Source organism: Chiloscyllium plagiosum, unplaced genomic scaffold (genome assembly GCF_037043375.1).
Source record: "Chiloscyllium plagiosum isolate Xiang-an unplaced genomic scaffold, Cpla_swu_hap1 HiC_scaffold_19, whole genome shotgun sequence".
Classification (NCBI taxonomy): Eukaryota; Metazoa; Chordata; class Chondrichthyes; order Orectolobiformes; family Hemiscylliidae; genus Chiloscyllium; species Chiloscyllium plagiosum.
Window position 1 is genome coordinate 64,698,941 of NW_028270157.1, and position 21,596 is coordinate 64,720,536.

General features: G+C 41.2%; 1 protein-coding gene across 1 annotated transcript in view; it reads right to left on the reverse strand.

Annotated features, from left to right (window-relative positions):
* The window catches only part of ipo8 (importin 8), a 113,049-nt gene that overhangs the window by 67,266 nt on the left and 24,187 nt on the right, over window positions 1–21,596 (reverse strand). The window contains exons 2-3 of the mRNA XM_043709009.2: window positions 7,157–7,238; window positions 5,408–5,564 (exon numbers count right to left, since the gene is read on the reverse strand). Of these exons, the coding sequence (XP_043564944.1) occupies window positions 5,408–5,564; window positions 7,157–7,238 (239 nt within the window). The remainder of the gene's footprint in view (window positions 1–5,407; window positions 5,565–7,156; window positions 7,239–21,596) is intronic.

Sequence of the window (21,596 nt, forward strand, 5' to 3'; positions counted from 1 at the left end):
TTGCGAGATCAAGAATTTATCAATCTCTGCCCTGAAGACATGTAACGACCCGGCCTCCACTGCGCTCCATGGCAATGAATTCCACAAGGCCCACCAATCTCTGGCTGAAGAAATGTCTCCTCATTTCTGTTCTAAATTGACCCCCTCTAATTCTAAGGCTGTGCCCAGGGGTCCTAGTCTTCCCCCCTACTATTGGGAACATATTCTAGTTCTAACCTAAGCCATGCATTATCTTATAAGTTTCTATTAGATCTCCCCTCCACCTTCTAAACTCTAATGAATAAAATCCCAGGATCCTCAGCCATTCATCGTATGTTAGCCCACCATTCCAGGGGTCATCCGGGTTAATCTCTGCTGGACACGTTCCAGTGCCAGTATGTCCTTCCTGAGATGTGGGGCCCAAAGTTGGACACACTATTCTAAATGGGGCCTAACTAGAGCTTTATAAAGTCTCAGAAGCACATCACTGCTTTTATATTCCAACCCTCTTGCGATAAATTATAACATTACATTTGCTTTCTTAATCACTGGCTCAACCTGCAAGTCCACCTTTAGAGAATCCTGGACTAGCACTCCCAGATCCCTTTGTACTTTGGCTTTATGAATTTTCTCACTGTTTAGAAAATAGTCCATGCCTGTATTCTTTTTCCAAACTGCAAGAGCTCGCATTTACTAACATTGAATTTCATCAGCTATTTCCTGGACCACTCTCCCAAACTGCCCAAATCTTTCTACAGCCTCCCCACCTCCTCAGTACTACATACCTATCCACCTAACTTCATATCATCAGTGAACTTCGCCAGAACGCCCCCAGTCCCTACATCCAGATCATTAATATATAAAGTGAACAGCTGCGGCCACAACACTGAACCCTGTGGGACATCACTTGTCACTAGCTGCCATTCTGAAAAAGAACGCTTCATCCCAACTCTCTGCATTCAGTCAGACAGCCAATCCTCAATCCATGCCAGTAGCTCACATTGAACACCATGGGCCCTCACCTTACTCAGCAGCCTCCCATGAGGCACCTTATCAAAGGCCTTTTGGAAGTCTAGGTAGATAACATCCACAGGGTTTCCCTGGTCTAACCTACTTGTTACCTCTTCAAAAGAATTCTAACAGATTTGTCAGGCACGGCCTCCCCTTACTAAATCCATGCTGACTTGTTCTAATCCAACCCTGCACTTCCAAGAATTTAGAAATCTCATCCTTAACGATGGATTCCAGAATTTTACCTACAACCGGGGTGAGGCTAATAGGCCAATAATTTTCTATATTTTGTCTTGATCCTTTCTTGAACAAGTGGGTTACAACAGCAACTTTCCAATCATCTGTGACTTTCCCTGACTCCAGTGATTTCTGAAAGATCAAATTACTGTATTTAGCCCCATTAGTTAGTCTAATACTACATCCCTAAAGATGGTGATGGCATTTAATTCCTCCCCCAAATTCTTTAGCTGGAATATTCCAAGTATCTTCAACCATAAAGACTGATGCAAAGTATACGTTTAATTCCTTTGGCATTTCCTCGTTCCCCAAAACTATGTGGCCACATTCATTTCCTAAGGGGCCTATTTCACTTTGATCTCTCTCTTTCTTTTTATATATTTAAACAAACTCTTGTTGACAATTTGCATATATCTGACAATTCATTTTCTCTGTCTTTATCAACTTTTTAGTCTGCCTTTGATGGGTTGTGAAATCCACTCTTCAGGGCTACTACTGACCTTGGTGTCATTATATGCTTTTTCTTTCAACTCAATTCTCTCCTTAACTCGTTAGCCATGGTTGGTTTATCCCTCACTTAAAATCTTTCCTCCTTACTGGGATGCATTTTTGCTGAGTCATGAATTACCTCCTTAAATATCTACCACTGCTTGCTTACTGTCATCCCAGCTAATCTATCAGGTCAGTTCACTTTAGCTAAATCTATCCTCATTTCATTCTAATTACCTTTTAAGTTAAACACAGCTATTTCTGACCCAAGTTTCTCACTGCCAAACTAGTGTTAAACTCTTTGTTTTGATCACTATTTCCTAGGGAAATTAATTTAATTTCCTATTAAACCTACCTCATTATCTATTACCAGATCCAAGACAGCTTACTACCTGGTTGGCTCCATGACATACTGCTCTAGGAAACGATCTCTAATGTACTCTATAATTTTATTATCATAGCTACCCTTTCTAATCTGATTAACCCAATCAACATATAGATTAAATTATTATTGTTTTGATTTTTCTAAAATAATAATAATAATACGCTGTATTATTACATTCAATAAAATTGTAGAGATTTAATTCAGGAGATCATCTTTTCTGGACCAAGAATCAGAGTGAACATTTCAGATTCAGGACCTTTCCTCAAAACACTTTAGGTCATCTGCTTGCAACATGAACTCTGTTTCTCTCTCCAGAGATCCTGCCCAACCTGCTGAGTATTTCTAGCATGTCTTTGTTTGTTAGATTTGAGGAATTCATTGCTATTCTCTTTGTGTATCTTGCAGAAAAATAAAGCATCATAATTGCTCATTACCTGGCCTCATTGCACCAAATATTTGTTTAATCTGCTTCCCAAGTGATAGAAGAAAGGTCCAAGAAACTAGTACATGCACACAGCACAAGGGGACACATCATAATGCTAGATCACAGTAAAGTATAAGCAGATATAGGACAATGTGAGTCAACTTCCACAAAGGAGATGCCCTGACTTGGGAACCGACTGCATCAGAGTAGGTAAATACAACTTGCTACATATTTTGCTGTTGTTAATTTCTCAAAATGTAAGACTGTATTTAAAAGCTTTTATGGATCTAATAATCTAGCACTTTTGATGTACTGGTTCACTGTAATTTTGACCTTGTCACACAGATACAATGTACAGTTAGACATAATAAATCTGCAACATAAATCAGAAAGACTACAGCCAGAATGGACAATATATTTGTTCGCATTCTAAGAAGCATTCATCCTTCTTTTGTGAAAAGATTTACAAAGAAACCCATCAAAACAGTAAGGTTTTAATCCCTTATGGATTGGTTTAAAAATCCAATGTTATTTTGACTGGTTTCACTCGCTTATTATTACTGCTTGCTTTATTAAATGTTAAATGTTTTTAAAATTGTGACACTTTAGTTTTGATACATAAAGATTGATGTTAGAGGGTTGTAAGAGAGGGCTGTGAGGCTGTCGAATACTTAGCCCCAATTTCTTCCTGTTCCCTATCCCATTTACTCTTATGCACATATATTCAGAAATGACGTCAATGAAAATTTGGGAGGAATGATAAGCAAATGTGTGGATGACACAAAGACTAGCCGGGTGGTTGACAGTGAAGAGGAAGGGTGTTAGATTCCAACAAAATATAAACAGATTGGTCAGATGGGAAGCTCAGTGGCAAATGAAATTTAACCCTGATAAATTTAACCCTGTGGGCGGCACAGTGGCACAGTGGTTAGCACTGCTGCCTCACAGCGCCAGAGACCCGGGTTCAATTCCCGTCTCAGGCAACTCTCTGTGTGGAGTTTGCACATTCTCCCCGTGTCTGCATTGGTTTCCTCCGGGTGCTCCGGTTTCCTCCCACACTCCAAAAATATGCAGGTTAGGTGAACTGGCCATGCTAAATTGCCCGTAGTGTTAGGTGAAGGGATAAATGTAAGAGAATGGGTCTGGGTGGGTTATGCTTCGGCGGGTCGGTGTGGACTTGTTGGGCCGAAGGGCCTGTTTCTACGCTGTAAGTAATCTAATCTAAATGTGAGGTGAATGCAGTCTGGAAGAAGGACAAGGGAATATTTAATGAATGGAAAGACACTAGGAAGTTAGAGGAACAAAGGGATCTTGGGGTGCTTCACAGATCCCTGAAGGTGGCTGGAAACGTTCAGAAGGCATATGGAACACTTACTTTTATTAGTTCTGGCATGGATTATTAACAGCAGGGAGGTCATGTTGGAGTTGCACAGAACTTTGGTTAGGCCACAACTGGAGTACTGGTCACCTCACAATAGGAAAAATGTGATTGCACTGGAAAGGATGCAAAGGAGATTCATCAGGACCTTGTTTATGATGAGCTAAGAAGATAGAGTCGGGTTATCTTCTTTAGAGCAAAGAAGATTGAGGGAGGAACTGATTGATGTGTATCGGATTAACAGGCATGGACAGGGTGAACAGAAAGCAGCTGTTCCCCTTAGTTGAAAGGTCACTAACAAGGGGCATAATTTTAAACTGTATGGTAAAAGGTTTAGAGAAGATTTGAGGAAAAGCTGTTTCACCCAGAGGATAGTGTGGGTCTGGAATGCACTGGCTGGAAGGTTAGTTCAGGCAGGAAACCTCATAACCACTCAAAGTATCATAACGTTCAAGGCTATGGGCTAGTACAGGAAAGTGAGACTAGTGAATGTAGTATATTTTACCAATACAGGTTTGGTGGGCTGAAGAGTCTCTTCTGTGCTATCTTATTCTATGATGATATTCTTTAATTCAAGACCGCCAAAACAATCTACTCTCTTCCCTCATTTCATAATGTTAATCTTTCTAATTGTTCCAGAATGTCTTGCTCTAACCAAAACAGTCTCAGTATTTCCAATTTGTTCTTCAAATTTTTTCATAGCAGATATCGTGGTAATTCTGTTCTGCAGACTTCACAGACGTAGGGTGAAAAACTGATTCTGAACAGCAAATGCAGCTTTGAAGTGAATTTTCATTGAGGATACAAAATAATGAAGAAACTAAACTGGATGACCTAAGGACAGAAGAGGTCAAACAATGGGCAGCTGCTCGAATGGCAGAATGTTTCTATTGGGTCTCAAAATGGTCCGTGTTGGGGCCCCAGCTATTCGTTATATTTATTAATGATCCGGATGGCAGCATTGAAAGCCACATATCTAAGTCTGCTGATGACGCAAAGATAGATAATAATGTAAGTGGTGTTTAGAAATTAAGTGAATGGGAAAACCTTGAGATTTCAATGTAGACAAATGGTGGGGTTTTCAACTTGATCTGCAGAAGTTTTTATTGCAGAGGACCGTCAAGGCTCAGTACATTCAAGGTGAAGATAGACAGATGTTTAATCAGCATGGGAATCAAGGCTTATGGGGAAATGACAGGGAAGTGGAGTTGAGGATCGTTGCATCAGCCATAATCTCATCAAATGGCAGAGCAGATCTCTATCGGCTGAATGGCTTACTTCTGCTCTGATATCTCATGATCTTATAGAACTTCAGTACAGAGGAACCTCGATTATCCAGCATTCCATTAACCCGAATTTCGGACAATCTGAACAGGATTGCAAGGTCTCGATGCGTAGCTAATTATATTATCCGGCACTCGATTAACTGAATGAAATACTCCCTGCCTGCGTCCTTCGGAAAATCGAGGTGCCTCTGTGATTGCTGTCTCTGACTAGATGTTACCTGATTAAGTCAGGAGACTGAATGATCCCCTCCACAATGTTGTCCCGGATTTGCTGACGATCATTTTCATGTATGTTGAAGGGCAGCATGGCTTCCCCAGGAGGTGCTTCACGATCAGGCCAGTACTGAGTCACCATGTTCTTCATGTAGATAGCGGCTAATATAGAAATTTAAGAATTTAAATTTGAAAACTGGATGCAGTTCAACAACTTTTTTCAGTAATTATATTTCAAGTGAATGGAGAAAAATAAACAGATAATAATGGGGTTTTTATACAACTCTGTGACATTTCAGTACAGCCAAACAGTATTACATCTTGCCTACTAATGATCAATTAATAACTTGTGCATAATACAAGTGCATGTCATTTCAACTTCAATATCTCCTCAGTGGTGTAATTCTAGTGGGCGGCACGGTGGCACAGTGGTTAGCACTGCTGCCTCACAGCGCCAGAGACCTGGGTTCAATTCCCGCCTCAGGCGACTGACTGTGTGGAGTTTGCACATTCTCCCTGTGTCTGCGTGAGTTTCCTCCGGGTGCTCCAGTTTCCTCCCACAGTCCAAAAATGTGCAGGTCGGGTGAATTGGCCATGCTAAATTGTCCGTAGTGTTAGGTAAGGGGTAAATGTAGGGGTATGGGTGGTTTGCGCTTCGGCGGGTCGGTGTGGACTTGTTGGGCCGAAGGGCCTGTTTCCACACTGTAAAGTAATCTAATCTAATCTAATCTAAACAGATTATTAAAATATCAAATTCAATTCATGATGTCTTCATGTTAACTGATTATAAATGGGTCACACAAGTTGCCTCACTGTCCCGGGCTAGATGGCAAAAATGGGGACTACGCTCATAATCATGTTCTCACTGCGGGATTTCTTTATCCCCACAAGTAATGACTGGATCAGAGACTAACATCGTTGTAAAAGGAAGAATATAAAAAGGACATGAGTCAAGAACATTACAGAAGATTACTTCAGTTCAACAACTATCACTGTGCAGGTGTGATCGTCACCAAACAGTAAATTTCTGTGATTTAGTAGATTCTCTTCCCATGTGGAGGGTTTCTTATCTCAGCTGTGGTGCTGGGAGATACACAGATCAACCTGTGTCACAAAGTGGATCTGTGTGTTCTTACACGCACACAAAACTTACATGTCCTATACTATACAGATTACAGATTTTAGGGATAACAGGAGACTCCTAACACAGCAGGACAGAGGAAACAAATAACTCATCAAATAAGGAAAAGTATCGTTTCTGTTCAGATTAGCAAATAAACCTTTTTGTCAACAATGAGATAAAGAGTGGCAGATTAAATTCCAAACATTATCAAACACACTGCAGTTCTGTGAGGCAAGCACAGCAGTTTTGCCTTCAGGAATTGAATTTAAATCAAAACTCAAACAAGGGGATCAGCAAACTATTACTGTTCACCATATGGGTCCTAATAAATTTAGGATTGGTGAATGAAAGTTATGACGATTAAATGCTCAAATCCACTGAATACAACCGGTCATAAAATGAAAACTGATAATACAAATAGAAAGAAATTAATGGCATGAGAAATTGAGCAGGTAACGAATGATCTTCTGAACTAAAGTCTTTTGGAATAGTAAGTTTCATGTTGCTATGCTATGTCTCATCCTAAGAGGGCTTGTTCTTAATACTGGGTACTAAAAATAAATCAAATTATATTAATCATCCATTAGTTGGATGACAGGAAAACATTTGGAAGAGGACAACATAAACTCACCAGCTTGTCTGACTGGAAATTCGACCTGATCAGACACAATGATCTGAAGCAATGTTGGAGCAAAGTTTATGATCTTGTAAGACTGCAAAAAACAAAAATGCAGATTCAAGATGAGTAAATACAAAACCAAATTTAAAACGCACACAGTATTTGCAAGTCAAACTCGACAGTTCAGCACAGTTGACTCCTATCCTGTTCTAACAGGTCAGGCTAAGGTATCTCATCATAGAGAGATCACATGAGAGATCCTTTTACTGTTTGCTGACTTCCAAAGTATGAAACTTCTAACTGGAATCTGTGTATTTTTAGCTGCTCCAAGTACAATATATATTGCGATGACCATATCGTTTTGTTTTCTGAATTTATGATCGTGGAGTGAATTAGGAAAATGACTGATTTTAAAAACCAAGAACTGTGAAAGAGATTGCTTCACTTTAAAAGCAAGCTACCAGCACTTAATGTAATTGCTATTTACATAGTTAAAAATCACACAACACCAGGTTATAGTCCAACAGGTTTAATTGGAAGCATACTAGTTTTCGAAGCGCCGCTCCTTCATCAGGTAACTCTAACCACTACCATCTGATGAAGGAACGGCGCTCCGAAAACTAGTGTGCTTCCAATTAAACCTGTTGGACTATAACCTGGTGTTGGGTGAGTTTTAACTTTGTACACCCCAGTCCAACACCGGCATCTCCAAATCATCACTGCTATTTACATGATTGTTTGTTCAACCAGTGGATGAAGTTTAGTTTCAGATGAACAAGTACTAAGTAGCTGATTGGTCTGTGGATCGATGACTGGTTTTTCATGATAAAGGCCTTCTGTTTGCCACCAGCTATGTGATTTCCTCCCAGGTGGCTGAACAGTTTATGAGTGCCAACAAGATAGCCATAAGTCTTTGGACCTCTGAAAAGGAAAGTACCGACTTGTTCGCTACAATAAGAAAACCCCTGACGCTCGACAAAAGCCAGTTTATTTTCTCACAACACTTTCTTTAAACTGTTGCTGTCAACAAATAAGTGAGAGACTGTAGGTTATGAACCAGTTGCTCTGTGTTTCCTCCAGGCAAGTGAAAGTACTTAGATAACAGAGAGAGATCAACAAAACATCATGTCCTGACAAACTAAAAAGATAATTTCAGTGAACCTGTGGACAGAGACCAATTAATCATTTCCCCAGTTTTCCCCTCCATCCATACCACAATGGTTTTATTTTATGTCCGTCTATATGTGCTTGTAGGGTGAGCTTTAAGGGATTAGAGTTTTAACTAGTTGAGCTATATAATAGGTCATTTTAGTACACCTGCAGCTAGAATCTATTTATAATAAAATATTTTTATAATAAAAATATATTTATAACAAATTATTTTTAAGTACAGAAACCTGGTCCATACTTTCTGTCAACCTGGGTCTAAATTGAGAATTTTACATACAGTTATAAAATCTTTTAACTTTTAATGATGGCGTTATGAATAGTGGGGCTCTATTTCCAGCACACTACAGCAATAAGGTGTGATAATACTGAAGAAACTATTCAAAATCAAGAAAGCAATAGCTTGCTGTCCTCAGTTTAGTTGCAGTCACATCCTGGAATACCTGCAACTTTCAGCTCAGGACCTAATCTTCACATCAGCTTGGAGATATTCTGCAAACATCACTATACAAATGTAAATCTTTGCATCAACTTTCTCTTGATCACAATGAGAACAGGCTAACCCTGGTCTCTACTTTTGTCCCATTTAATATCAGAACTGCAGTCTCAGCTTCCCTCACTACCCAGTTGCAATCTCCATTTACAATTACTGCACCTCTGTTGAAACTTAGTTTTGCAGACTGTGCAATAATTGTTGATTAAATATATCCTATTTCATCCTATATTCTTGGATTCTACAGAGTGTAAGGAAGGTAAGAACAGGGCCTTAAAAAGGAATTAAATGGAATAGCTTAAAAGAGAAAGTCCATGCAAAGATAGGAGGGAAATGGCAATCTAGGAGTGAAAAAGAGGTTAACAGAGCGACCAATAATACCAACTGTTCTCACAAATAAGGATTTCAAAACATGATGAGAGTTTAGTTGCTGTACTAAGGTTTTCTGCCTTCGTGGTTATTACATTTTGGCAGAAGAATTGAAAGTGAATGCTTCTGTGTCACTGATACAACCAGACTGCCAATTATTTTTATGTCCCCCAATGACACAGTGATACATTGCTTGTCTCAGCTACAACATTCTTGCCTCTGAATAAGAGGTTACGTGTTCATGTCCCATGACTTGAGTAAATTAACCCATCGTTCTGTTTCAGTAAGAATGGGATGCTGCAGTGTTGGAGTTGCATCTTTCAGGTGAAACATGTCTGCAACCCCTTATTCTAAATGATCCAACTAATTGTAATAAAGAAACACAGCAGAAGATACTCTTTGGTGTCCCCGAAATTTGTTGGTCTTAGAGTGAAAGGAGTTTTCCTTGACAAAGAATTACCAACTGGCACCCTCCAATGTCCAGGATTAAAACTGAAGGCAGCCAATGTGAAAGTTCAGTGAGGTAAGGCACTATCAAAGGCCCTCTGACAATGGTACTGAGGGGGACTGGACCAGTGTAGAATCTCTCAACTATGTTCTTGAGCATCAAGGGAATCAAGGGTTATGGGGAGAAAGTGGGAGAATGGGGATAAGAAACTTATCAGCCATGACTGAATGGTGGAGCAGACTTGATGGGCTGAATGGCCTAATTTCTGCTTCTGTGAATTATGGTCTTCTTTAATAGTGAATATTTTGGTGTGAAAAATAGATATATTGTATATACTGTAATCATATAATTGTAGTGAAGGATTTCAGAGGACTACCCATTTGACTTAAATAAAGTGAGCTATATTACACTGTGAAAAGTCAAATTTAAACTGTCATGTACCTTTACAATTTTAAAAAGTTATAGCTTTTTGAGAGAAAAAGGAATAATTTCAAAGAAAGGCAGGAGCTATTCCGCTAATCCACCAATATTAAAATATTCAAATTGTGGCATCTTGTTACATGTAGGCAAATTCAACTTGCAAAACAACCAGCACTGAACATAAGTCGCTTTGACGTACAAAGACATGATACACTACTGTTTAAACACAACTCTTTATTTCTTTTACTGAAGTCACATCTCACAAGATGATGGAAAAATATTTTTTGGATGAATGGTTTGAAGCTTGGACTTCACAGTGTTGATGAGTTCCTGATTGATAAAAACGCTAATCTAAAATTCCTTATGGTTAATTTCATAGCCTTAGCATCTTTCATGCTGCCAGCCAGCTCTCCACCCCATCAACATTCACTGACAACCTATTCCCTTAAACTCATCTTCAGAAATGCAGACAGTATACAGGAACCATATTTTGTAACTGTTTCCCTCGAGGTTTCTGCATAGTTAGTTCCAGTGTACTCATTCTCCCTTAAAATCCATTTTTAGGCCACGACCTTGGTCACCATCATTTTGCAATCTTTCACTGGCTCAATGTCACTTCTCATTACAGCTCCATAAAGCATCTTCTCCACAGAAGACTAAAGTTTAAATGATGGGTATTGGTCAATTGCAAGAATACACTCCAGGGAAGAGAGCTTCCATTTTCAGCACAATGGGAAAATTGCGTGAAACTGTACAAGTTGGTTTACATTTCAATTCTCCCCAAGTATTTTTTGGATAAAAACTTCTAAAAACATGCCAGCTTTTGCCTGTGTACCTAAGAAAGTACACTTAATGTGACAGGCCACCTCAAATGGACATCGTCAGCATATATGCATGGTTCTCATTAATTCAAACTTGGAGTGGGCGCATACACAAATGATGTGTTAAAAATCATGAAACCTTAAATTATACTTGACAGAGACTCCATTCGACTTTTGGCATTCTTCTGCAATAGTGCAGCCAGTTTCATCCAATCATGTTAATAAAACTACTGTACAATTTTCTACAGTGACAGAGTTAGCAAAGAAAAGCAACACACGGGGATTTTGAAGGGAATCAAACTTTCTAGCCGCAATTTCTGCTTCAAAAATGAAGACAGCCTGCCCTCACAAAAGACAGTACTGTATGATGAAACTTAGCAAATTTCTGCACCTGCTGGAGTTGCTGGAAGGAAGCTATTTAAAAGAGGGGAGAATAAATAGCTATAGGTATGACCAACTAAAATAAATTCAATTCTGTTGAGAAGACAATCCTTGTTACTTTCTCTCAGCTTCTGACAGTAAACTGAAAATTGAGATTCAGTGAAGCCTGGGAGGAAGTTACAGGTCATCCCGGCAACATAAGGTACATTCAATATGGTAGTGAGAAGATCCAAAAATCTTTTCAGCAATCATGTTGTTGATGGGGGGGGGGGGGGGGGGGCTTATGAAGACGTCATGAAAAAGCAATTTAAATGGCTGAGGTCTTGGGAGAGCGTGTTGAATGAACAGTCAGTCATATATAGTTTTGTCAAAAACAGATACAAAAAATCTTTCTTTTTTGCCCAATATACAGAGTTGACAATGAAACTCAAATAATGTTCTGAAAGGAATCATTTGATCTTAATATTGGGGAAATGAGTTTAAATGATGGACAAGTTCTCCCTAAATGTTATCCAAAATATTAAAACAGGAGTTATCTCACCTCTTGCTCTTTTACATTACATTGGTGGATTTTAGTTTCCACTTAAGACGATAAGGTGCAGCAGATGTATGGGAACATAGTCACCAGAAGGTTCCCCGCCAAGCCACACACCAACCTGACTTGAAACCATATTGCCATTCCTTCACTATCACTGGAGCTAAATTCTCTGACTAATAGCTCTATGGGATCGAAATTTCTGGGACAACCTGTTCAGAGATATTATTACGCATGTCTGGAGCACGTGGTACATGAACCCAGTCCTCCTGACCCAGAGGTAGGGACACTAGTGCAATGCAGCAGTTCAAGATGGTTGCTGACTACTGTATTCTGAAGGAAAGTTAGGGATGGGTAACAAATGCTGGCTGAGCTAACAATGCTCATATCCAGTGAAAGAAGTTTTAAGATGCGAACTAAATAAGATGCAGCAGTGAGTGAGTCACCTCTTTGAACTGTTGACATGGTAAAGGTGGTTATCTAAGATTACAAAGGGATCTTGATTAACTGGGCCAACGGGCTGAGAAGTGACAAATGGAGTTTAATATGGATAAATATTAGGTACTGCATTTTGATACAGCAGGACTTATACAGTTAGTGATAGGGCCCTGGGTAGTGTAGTCAAACAGAGAGATTCAAGAACATAGTTCTTTGAAAGTTGTATCACAGGTATTCAGGGTGGTTAAATGTTTAGAACGTTTGCCTTCATTGTTCAGACCATTGACTATAGGATGTCATATTGAGGTTGTACAGAATGTTGGTGAGGCCACTTTTGGAGTACTGTGTATAGTTCTAGTTGCCCTGCTATAGGATTGATGTAGTTGAACTGGAGAGGATTCAGAAAAGCTTTAGCAGGATGTTTACCAAGACTGGAGGGCTTGAATTATATGGAGAGACTGGAACAGGCTGGGACATTTTTCACTGGAACCTAGGAGATTGAGGGGAGATCTTATAGAGGTTTATAAAATCATAAGGGGCATAGATAAAGTGAATAGCAAAGGTCTTTTCCCTAGAGTGGAGGAGTTCAAAGCAAGAGAGAATATTTTTAGGATGGGAGGAGAAGGATTTGAAAAGGACTTGAGGGGCAACGTTTTACATTAGAGGGTGGCATATGTGAAATGAATTGCCAGAGGAACTGGCAGGTGCCTTAAAGTTACAATATTTAAAAGACATTCAGACTGGTACATGAATAGGGATGGTTCAGCAGAATATAGGCCAAATGCAGGCAAGTGGGATTAATTTAGTTTGAGAAACCTGCTCGACATGAATGATTTGGACCAAATTTGCGCTGTATGACTATCTTTCTACATAGGCACACTTTTGAGCAAACTATTTGATCATGTATACTTCAAACGTATACCAAAAAAATCAAAGATTCTGCAAAGAATAATTTTGATTACAGCTCGATTTAGAGCAATATGCATTTTTTTATTATTCACTTTTACCCAATATTATTCAATATTAACCCTAAATCCAGTGTTTATTCCCTTAGACTGAATTCTAAAACATACTGTATTGACTTATTTAAGAGATGGAATATGTTAACTATCTAAGGCTGAGCCACAGTTACATCAAAGTTGCTCAACAATACACTTGCTTAACAAATGTCTAAAATTAGACCTGAACTCAAAAGTTTATATACTGTGCATCACAACAATTTGGAGGGCAGCTCTCCTGTGCCACATAGACTGCTAGGTTCCAGACTTAACTTTCAACCTTAGTGAACAATCTAGTTCAACAAAGCCAGCTGTGGGGTATCACAACTGCAGCACTCATTGGTTAGGGACAGGAAAGTATTTTTTTTACGTTTACTTGTTAATGGGAATAAATATACAAGGTCAAAACTTTGTGCCCACCAAACACTCTCAAGAAGATAGTGGTTAGCTGCATTCTTGAACTGCTGCAGTCCATTGATGTAGGTATAGCCACAGTACTAGTAGGAAGGGACATTTTGACTCCACAGTGAAGAAATAGCAATGAAATTGGAATGGTGTGTGGCTTAGAGGCGAATTTACATGGAGTGGTGGTGCCATGCATCAATTGTCCATACACGTACCACCCTCTGTGTGAAAACGTTGCCCCCTTTATATCTTTCCCCTCTCACCCTAAACCTATGCCTCTAGTTCTGGACCCCCCAACCCCAGGGAAAAGACTTTGTCTACTTATTCTATCCATGCCCCTCAATTTTATAAACCTCTATAAGGTCACCCCTCAGCCTCCGACGCTCCAGAGAAAACAGCCCCAACCTCCAATGGGGAGCTTTTCCCTGGATTCCGACTGACTCCAGTTTTGCAAGGCTCCTTGATACCATATCTGATCAAACTTTTTTTTAATATAACTCATGTATAATTTGAGCCGGGTTTTTGAACGATATTAGAATAATGTGTTTTTCAAGCTTATGGTTACACCAAAATTCTTACCTGTAATTATAATTTCCTGGTGTTATCTATGATATTAGTAGAACAGCTTCATTTTAAGCATAACATCCTCTGATACCATGCTCTGTATATCTTATAAACCTATTTCCAAAATACTAACAGCTATGAATCTATTCAGAAGCAGAATGCCAGCAGAACAACAACAGGCACCAAAAAAAAGTGTTCCTAGGTTCAAAACTGAATTTCTCCCAATCCCACCCTCCTATGTTCAGTCTTTTTAAATTTCTTGACTGCAAGAGGAAATCCAAAGGGACAATCAATATACAATCTCTCCAAAGGTTGCCCAATCATTGATCCTTGAAGATTTGCACACTTGTCCCAAACTGCCTCATTTCCTTCCAGCTGCTATGCATTGCTGATAACAATCACTCATGCTGAAGTACAGTTCCATTGGCAACCATCTTCTGGTAATTGTTCAAATGGCCATTCTTCAAATATAAAAATCTGAATGTTGGGCACTGACAAATTATGTAACTTGGATGGTAACAGAGTAAATGCTGATTCCACCTTCCACAATAATAAATTTCAAAAGGAATCGATAGAGAGAACCCTTTCCTTGTCCATTGTTCTCCCATGAACTAAACATTTTACATCAGGCCATAGGTAAAGACTTAATCTAAACAAATAACTTCAAGTGCAAATGATATTAAGTTTTCATGGTTACTGAAGTATTTGCATTTTCAATGTAAACTCATCAGAAATGTGGGCTCTACTTCCATGGAAAGAGGGATGATTTTCCATGTCTATTCTAACCATAAGCAGTCAGCAAGGTCATTGAGAATAATATGAGAAAGCATCCTACTCCATCTGGATGCTAACTAGGAAACGTCTGTACTGCTGAAGTCACCAGCTAGGAGTTAGTTGAATACCTATGAGAAATTCCCTGCAACTCGCCAGATGCTAAGAGTCGATGCACATCAATAAACAACCCCTATGATTGCACTACTTTGATATGGCAAGCTAACTAAACAGTCTCTTTCCTCAGAGGCTATAGAATACTTGTTATCACTACCACTTTGCCAATGAGGAAACATACAGATTGATAGCACCTCACTCTAACCATGACTCATCTTTTGAAATGAACCTAACAAGGAGAAACAAAAATGAAGCTGCTGGAAAAGCTCAGCAGTTCAGGCAGCATCGGTGAAGACAAATCAGAGTTAATATTTTGGATCCAGTGACCCTTCTGCAGAACTGGTGGTAGCTAGTTGCAGAAGATAGGGCAGCGGGTGGTAGTGGTGTTGCGGGGGGGGGGGGGGGGCGGAAACACAGCTGGACATAAAGATCTGGCGAGGAGGGTGAATAGCTGTTAATGGATACTGTCAGTGGCTAACAACTGTCTCTCTAACAGCAGTGTCACGCTAATAAGGAGAAAGTTGATAAAGACAGCAGCACGACCCATATCTCCCACAAAAGAGAAGTCACCCTAGATGCTTCTCTGTAGCACATCCAGCCTACATAGCATTTCAAAACAACTTTTTTTTCAAAATCATTGCTAAGCTTATTTCAGCTATGTAAGTTGTAGTAGATATTAGGCTCTACACTTTTGCTATAGATTTTCCATTCTGGAATGTTGTTTCATGACCTCTGAAATATTATCAGAGATTCTGGATGAGGAAGAAATGAACAGTTAGCCCTACGGGTCAGCAGCAGAAACATCTTACCCCACTCTTACCCCTGCATCTCTCAATGATTTTAATGAGTAGAAATCTATTAATCTCACTCTTGAACATACTCAACAAGAGGTGACACAGCTCTTTGGGCAGAAAATTTCAAAGAATTCTCTATCCTAAACGGCTTGCCCTTTATTCTAAGATTTTCCTTATAGAGATGTACAGCAAGGAAACAGACCCTTCAGTCCAACCTGTCCATGCCGACCAGATATCCCAACCCAATCTAGTCCCACCTTTCAGCACTCAGCCCATATCCCTCCAAACTCTTCCTATTCATGTACCCATCCAGAGATACCTTTTAAATGTTGCAACTGTACCAGCCTCCACCACTTCCCTATGGCAGCTCATTCCGTACACGTATCACCACCCTCTGCATTGCCCCTTAGGTCTCTTTTATATCTTTCCCCTCTCACCCTAAACATATGTCTTTTAGTTCTGGACTCTCCCACCGCAGGGAAAATACCTTCTCGATTAACCCTGATCATGCCCCTCAGGATTTTATACACCTCTATAAGGTCACCAACGGTTCAGGGACAACAGCCCTAGCCTATTCAACCTCTCCCTATAGCTCAAACCCTCCAACCCTGGCAATATCCTTGTAAATCTTTTCTGAACCCTTTCAAGTTTCACAACATCTTTCTGATAGGAAGGAGACCAGAATTGCAAGCAATATTCTAAAAGTGGCCTAACCAATGTCCTGTACAGCCGCAACATGACCTCCCAACTCCTGTACTCAATACTCTGATCAATAAATGAAATCATACCAAACGCCTCCTTCACTATCCTATCTACCTGTGACTCTACTTTCAAGGAGCTATGAACCTGCACTCCAAGGTCTCTTTGTTCAGCAACATGCCCTAGGACCTTCCCAATAAGTGTATAAGTCCTGCTAAGATTTGCTTTCCCAAAATGCAGCACCTCGCATTTATCTGAATTAAACTCCACTTGCCACTCCTCGGCCCATCTGATCAAGATCCCGTTGTAATCAGAGGTAACTTTTTTCACTGTCCACTATGCCTCCAATTTTGGTGTTATCTGCAAACTTACTAGTTATACCTCTTATGCTTCATCAGGTGGTTCTGGAGTATAAGATCGTAAGGCACAGAATTTACAGCAAAAGCTTGTAGTGTGATGCAACTGAAACTACATATTGAAAAAAAACTTGGATTGTTTGTTAAGTCTCTCATCTTTTAGAATGGGCATGTTGGTTTCAGTTCTTTCATATTTCATAAATCCCAGAACTTTCTTAAAGTTACATTCTCAAGTGAACTTTAACAATAGGTGACATGTTGGCCCAGATAATGCATTGAGAGTGTGAGGTGCCCTGTGTGTGTGTGTGCGCGGGGAGGGGGGGTATGAGTGTCTGTAAGAGAGTGTGTGTATTATATGGGTGTGAGTGTACAGAGTTATAAGTCTGTGAGAGGGTGCTTGTGTGAATGTGGAAGTATATGTTTGAGGGTATGAGAGAGAGGGTCTGCATCAGTGTATGGGTCTGTAGGAGTGTGTGTGTGTGACTGTGTCTCTGTCTGTGTGTGTGTCTGTCTGCCTCTGTGTGTGTGCCTATCTATGTAGTGCAGTGGGGTCACCTGTAGTGTGACATGAACCCAAGGTCCCAGTTAAGGCAATCCCCATGGATATTGAACTTGGCTATCAGCCTCTGCTTGGCCACTCTGCATTGTTGCCTGTCCCAAAGTCACTTTGGGGGATGGTCACCTGAAGGTCTGAGGTCGAATGTCCCAGACCGCTGAAGTGTTCTCCGGCTGGGAGGGAACACTCCTGTCTGCTGATTGGACACCGTACAACATTCATTCATTGCCGTAGCCTCTCCTCGATCTCACCAATGTACCATGCCTCAGGGCACCCTTGCCTGCAGGATATGAGATAGACAGTGTCGGCCGAGTCACATCAGTACCAGCCACGTACATGATGGGAGGTGTCCCCACGCGTAATGGTGGTGTCCATGTCCACACTCTGGCACGTCTTTCAGCGCCTACCATGACAGGGTTGTATGCTGTTGTCCTGAAAGCCGGGCAGTTTGCTACGAACAATGACCTGTTTGAGGTTTGGTGGTTGTTTAAAGGCGAGCAGTGGAGGTGTGGGGAAGGTCTTGGCGAGGTGCCTCTTTGATGATGTGTTGCAGGTCGCAAAGAACATGGTGTAGTTTTTCAGCTCCTGGGAAGTACTGAACGACGAAGGGTACCCTGTCGGTTACAGCCCATGTCTGTCTCCTGAGGAGGTCCTTATGGTTTCTCCCTGGGATACGTCGAAACTGGCGGTCGATGAGTTGAGCATCGTATTCCGTTCTTATGAGGACATCGAGTACATCTAAGTGCCCCTATTTTTAAAGTTCACTTGAGAATGTAACTTTAAGAAAGTTCTGGAACATACCCATTCTAAAAGATGAGAGACTTAACAAACAATCCAGTCTTTATCAATATATAATTTCAGTTACATCACAGTGTAAACTTTTGCCATAAATTCTGTATCTGACGATCTTATACTCCACTAACACCTGGTGAAGGAGCAGAGTTCCGAAAGCTAGTGCTTTCAATTAAACCTGTTGGACTATAAACTGGTGTTGTGTGATATTTAATTTTGTATACCCCAGTCCAACATCGGCACCTCCAAATCAGAACAAAATATAAAGAACTGCAGATGCTGGAAATCTGAAACAAAAATAGATATTGTTGGAGAAACTTCAGGAGCTTCAGCCCAGCAATTAATATTTTGGTCGGAGACTCATTAAATTGCATTGTTTTGGACAGTGAATACATAGTGATTGTGGAATTGGATGGTTAAAATTTAAATGGTAAACGGACTGAAGTAAGAAAAAGGAATTTTAGAATTTGTCCTGCTTCAGGTGTGGCGCTGACAGTGTGTTGGAGTCAGTCAAAAGAATGGCCATGCCTTGTAAAATAAGCAGGAGAAACCAAGTTATCAGCACAGGAGTAATGTCAAGTGAAATAGTGTTGGAACATGACAAGGCAATTGTTTTTGAGAAGTCTGTAAACTTTATATCCATGATCTGGACATTACTTCTAGCATTAATTTCTCTAGCAGGTGCAACTGGTATGAGGAGATGGGCTAATTAAAAAGGCAAAAATTAAGTGTTACTTGTATTTTAAAATTAAGTGGTTGTTTGCCCATCCATGAGCGCACATTAAAAATTCTGGAGGATGCAGGAACAAGGACAATGAGTGCACTAATCTTACAGGAGAATCATAGCGTTGTACACCATAAAAACAGACCCTTCAGTCCAACTCATCCCTGCCGACCAGATATCCTAAATTAATCCAATCCCATTTGTCAGCATTTGGCCCATATCCCTCTAAACTTTCCTATTCAGCAACAAACATGATATCCGTAAAAAAAGAAAATTATGGGCATATAACTCCATGGGTCATACTGAGTTGCCCATTATCTAAACACTAACAAAAGCATGGCAATGGACAAGAATGCCGTATACAACATACAGTGAATAGAAAAGAATGATTGTGAACAAGCTAATGGAGAACTGGATCGGGACTGGGCAAATTCCTAACTGACACTAGGGAGATATTTAAGAAATTTAGCAAGTATGAACACTGTTGTGATGAACACAAAGTCTCTTTGGTAATGGAGTGCATTAAAGAAATTACATGGTGACAAATGAGTTACTCGACAACATTTTAAGACTGAACAAGTTGTAATGCAACATCTATTCTGGCATTTATAGTCCGTGCAAAGAACTTACTGCAGTAATTGGAGCTGCTGTCCGTATCAATTGGCTTTTGGGAAAAATTCAAAAAGTTCCTTCAGTATTAAGTGATCAACCTCAGTCTTAGAAAGGGACTCCAATTAGCTCTATGTTTTCTGAGGACCTGAATACGTTAAGGCTAAGGCTTCAGAGAAAATTTGGTGAGCCTTATAGAACTGCATAAAGTCAGCCAAAACATTTTTTAATTCATTGCTAGCACGGCCAGCATGTATTTAGGGGACATGGTACATAACAAAAAAAATGAGAAAGCAAAGGAGGACTGGATAAGGCTAATAACAGTAGTTTCTTAGCATGGGAACGAATGTTTAGCATCCATCTTTTGAAGTTGTTTGGTAAAGATTACCAATTAACATCATCTGAACATGTCATAGAAATGATGAGGCACCATGCACTTCGCATACATGTTAGATAATTATGAGGACTTGATTAATGAAGATGAAGAGCTGACTAAATTTGGATAGTGACGCAGAACAAAGTTATTTGCCTCCAGGGACAAGCACCAAAGAAACAAACTTGTCTTTAGGAACAACTGAATGGAAGAATGCCGCAGTAAATATAAACACTGACTTAATGTGCAAGATGAGGGACAGGAGGTATGATGCATGAATTGGAAAAATGAAGCAGAGACATGGAAAGCCATAATATGCAGTCCAAATTCAAAAAGTGGACCCAGAAATGAATGTGGAAATAGGAGAAAATTTGGAACTGGCTTGGAATACCACAAAAGGAGAGAAATTTTACTCTTTTAGCTGGAAAGAGTTTAGTGCATACAGTGAGAAATCATACAGATCATCATACAGATTAGGATACACAGAAAAAGTGCTCCATGCTGGGATATAGATGAAAGCCTCCCCTCCGGCCCCAGCATCCCCCTCCCACTCCTCTCCAGACCCAGCGTCTGCTGATCACCCCCCGAAACAACTCTACCGCCCCCCCTCCTCCCCCACCTGATTCTCCCCCGATTCCCCCCCAACCGATTCTGCCCCACACTTCCCCCCCCCCCACCGGATTATCCCCCCCTCTCCCTCAATTCACCCCCACTCTCTACTCCCCACTCCCTCCCCCGATTTGCCCCCCCCACTCCCCCGATTTGCTGCCCCACTCTCTCCCCGATTCTCCCCCCACTCTCTCCCCAATTCTCCTCCCCCACATTTTTCTCCCCCCCAACACTCTCCCCCCCACTCCTCCCTCACTCTCTCCCGCCCAACTCCCCCCCACTCTCTCCCCCCCGATTCGCCACCCCCAATCTCTCCCCATGATTTGCCCTCCACTCTCTCCCCCTCAATTCCTCCCCACTTCTCCCCCCCAATTTCCCCCCTCTCGCCCCCGATTCCCCCCACTCTCTCCCCCGATTCTCCCCCACTCTCTCCCTCCAATTTTTCCCCCCACTCTCTCCCCACAGATTCCCCCCTCCCCCCGATTCCCTCCCCACTCTCTCTCCGCCGATTCCCCCCACTCTCTCCCCTGAATTCCCCCCACTCTCTCCCCCCAATTTCTCCCGCAGTCTCCCCCCAGATTGCCCCCCCAGTCTCTCCCCCCCGATTCCCCCCATTCTCTCCCACACAATTCCACCTCCCCCACTCACTCCCCCCGAATCCCCCCAACTCTCTCCCCAGACTCCACCCCAATCTCTCCCCACTCTCCCTGCTCAACTCTCTCCCCCCAATTCCCCTCACACTCTCCCCCACCCGATTCTCACCACTCTCTCCCCCACTTCCCCCCCCACTCTCTCCCCCTCGATTCCCACCCACTCTCCCCCCGATTCCCCCACACTCTCTCCCCCGATTTCGTCCCACACTCTCCCCCCGATTCCCCCTCACTCTCTCTCCCCAATTCCCCACTACCACTCTCTCTACCCCCGATTCCCCCCCATTCTCTCCCCCAAGATCCCCCGCCAAAACTCTTTTCTCCCAATTCCCCCATCTCTCCCCCTCGATTCCACCCCCATTC